This window comes from Lasioglossum baleicum, unplaced genomic scaffold (genome assembly GCF_051020765.1).
Source record: "Lasioglossum baleicum unplaced genomic scaffold, iyLasBale1 scaffold0023, whole genome shotgun sequence".
Lineage (NCBI taxonomy): Eukaryota > Metazoa > Arthropoda > Insecta > Hymenoptera > Halictidae > Lasioglossum > Lasioglossum baleicum.
In genome coordinates, this window is record NW_027469083.1 from 2,663,981 (window position 1) to 2,666,300 (window position 2,320).

Below are 2,320 nucleotides of genomic sequence, written 5' to 3' on the forward strand. Positions count from 1 at the left end.
TTGATATTTTTCATAGCCGAAATCGATAAATGGAATCCCGTGTACAAAATTGCTTACGTACCGTGTCGACTTTTTGTCAGCATCTGATAAACGATGAAAGTTTATTCCCAAACGAAATTCAGCGAGTTCGAACGAGCCGTCGTAAACATTGATAATGGCTAATTCTTTGCATAAAAATTTTCTCTCGACAATGAATCCATCCATGTCAATGATTTGGGTGATTTGAGCCATCTAAATAAAAAATGTTTTCTAACCAATGATTGATTTCTGTATAAAATAAAAATTGTACTTACCGTGAAATGGAGCGAAGATCACACGTTCGCTGAATAACGACGACTGTGGGAGAGAGTCATCTATAGTATATATAATACCCCCACCACTATACTTATCGGTGTGAAAATAAATATGGAGGAGATTTTTTGTTTATTCGATTAATAAAAAGATGTTTTTCCATTGTTTATTTATTAAAAGATTCATTTTCACATTTATTCGATTAAAATATTGTTAACGGTAGTTTAAATAATTTTTCGCACAATGTTCGTCAATGGATTGTACTCCACGATGCAGTCGTGTATCATCAAGCAGTATGCGGTTGTCGAGGGGGCAATGTTGGCTCGACATTCGAATTCGATTCGCACGTCGATCGTGGCATTTTTCAGCGCTTCGTTTTGCCGAGAACAATCGAGAACGATGAATGGACCGTATTTCAGGAAATCTATGACGTTGAGTAGCGCCTCGCCGTTTCCATAGTATGATTCTTGGAATTTTGTATACATATCGTAGAGCAGCGCGTATTTGTCTTTTTCGAAATCAACATTTAGATCATCGTACGGATAGGTTTCCGAATTCAAGTAGAGCCGAATATTGGCTAATGCGCAATGATCGAAATGCGTAGCTGTTTTCGTTAAATTATTCTTTCGCGCGGTTTGTAAAGCGAATATCACGTATCGCGGTTTTTCCATTTGCGGAGCTGTTTTTATGGCCCATGTGTGCTTCGTAGTCGCCTGGAGCAGAGGATACTCGTACAGTTCCCATGATCGAAAGCTCATATCGATCGGCTTGTCGTTGCCCAGAATACGTAACATCGACAGCTTATTTATTTCATCCAACGTGACGTGTGGCATTCGCCATTGAATTTTGTATAGATCCAGAACGGGTTTCGCATTTTCGGAAGAACTGTACAACGCGTTTGTGTTGGTACGCGAGCGAATTAAAATCAATTCGTGGCGGGCGTTTATTACAACGCGTTTGTAGTCTTCGCAGAAGCCCAATAACATGCTCATAGGTATGCAAAAGTTGAAGTTTATCGCCGCTGTGGTTGTCGCGGTTTTCCTCTGCGCCTCGGTGTTATGCGTCCAGCCCGCGTTGGATAACGCGCTGCTTCTCGTCGTGGACAGGCTCACGTAGTTCTTCAGAGTCGTTGTAGTACCAGGATTTCTGGACCGATCGATTTCAACGCCGTTCAATTCGTAGCGTATTTCCTCGAACATAAACGCAACGGCATTGTTATCGAGAGCCGCCGATTCGATTGTTGATCCCGCTGGTAATTCAAGTTTCCCAGGCAAACTAAGTTTTCCCTCGACGTATAGGAAGCTTCTGCACGGGAGCGTGTACAAGTCTTGCTGTTGAATTGGTATGCGTATCTCATCGTTGTTTTCAAACGTTGTGTTGGCATATGGATTGTATGTGTGCAGCTCGATCTTCGTTATTCGATTGTCGAAGATCGGCGCTTCGGAGATGCTCAAAATGTCCTCGAACATGGTGAAAAAAACACTTTTTTCCTCTTTCACTTGTTTTTAACAACGAATCCCAAAGATTTCAGATACTCTGCGTTTCTCGCGGTCAGTTTTTTACACTCGTTTGGTTTCTTATGAATTGATGTGTTCTTCTTCAAGGTCGTATTGTTATGAATTAACATTGCTTCGTCGCATGTGTAGTCGTACCGTGATTTCTTCACCGCGAAAATCGATCAAACGTCCGGCTTGGTCCACGATGCGAATCGTTAAATCATCGATTGCTCGCACAACGATTGGAAGGTAAATGACTCGCGTGGGCGTTTCGGACAATTTATACCCCGGCGGTACCTTGGGCGCGAACTCATGTATCGTGTGAACGAGTTTGCCGTTGTCGTACGATCCGGTGGTTACGTTACATTCTACTCGAATGATGTTCACGTTAATGATATTCACAGGCGCGTTCGATGCGTGCCACGTGTTCGGCGATAAAACGCGGTTCGCGGAAAATCCCAGAATGGACCCCACGCTGTGAGGCTTCGCAAAGTTTATCCGAAACTTGCTGATAATTTCGCTTTTCATGGTGT

At 42.8% G+C, this 2,320-nt stretch overlaps 1 protein-coding gene across 1 annotated transcript; it reads right to left on the reverse strand.

Moving 5' to 3' along the window:
* Positions 1-515: 515 nt before the first annotated feature.
* On the reverse strand, positions 516-1,760 carry LOC143219331 (uncharacterized). Its single transcript, XM_076445335.1, has one exon. It carries the CDS (start codon positions 1,758-1,760, stop codon positions 516-518), a length of 1,245 nt encoding a protein of 414 aa, XP_076301450.1.
* Between the last annotated feature and the right edge of the window lie 560 nt (positions 1,761-2,320).

What these genes read in the sequence shown, in the direction of transcription:
- LOC143219331 (XM_076445335.1), bottom strand. Translation starts at nt 1,760, where the DNA reads ATGTTCGAGGACATTTTGAGCATCTCCGAAGCGCCGATCTTCGACAAT.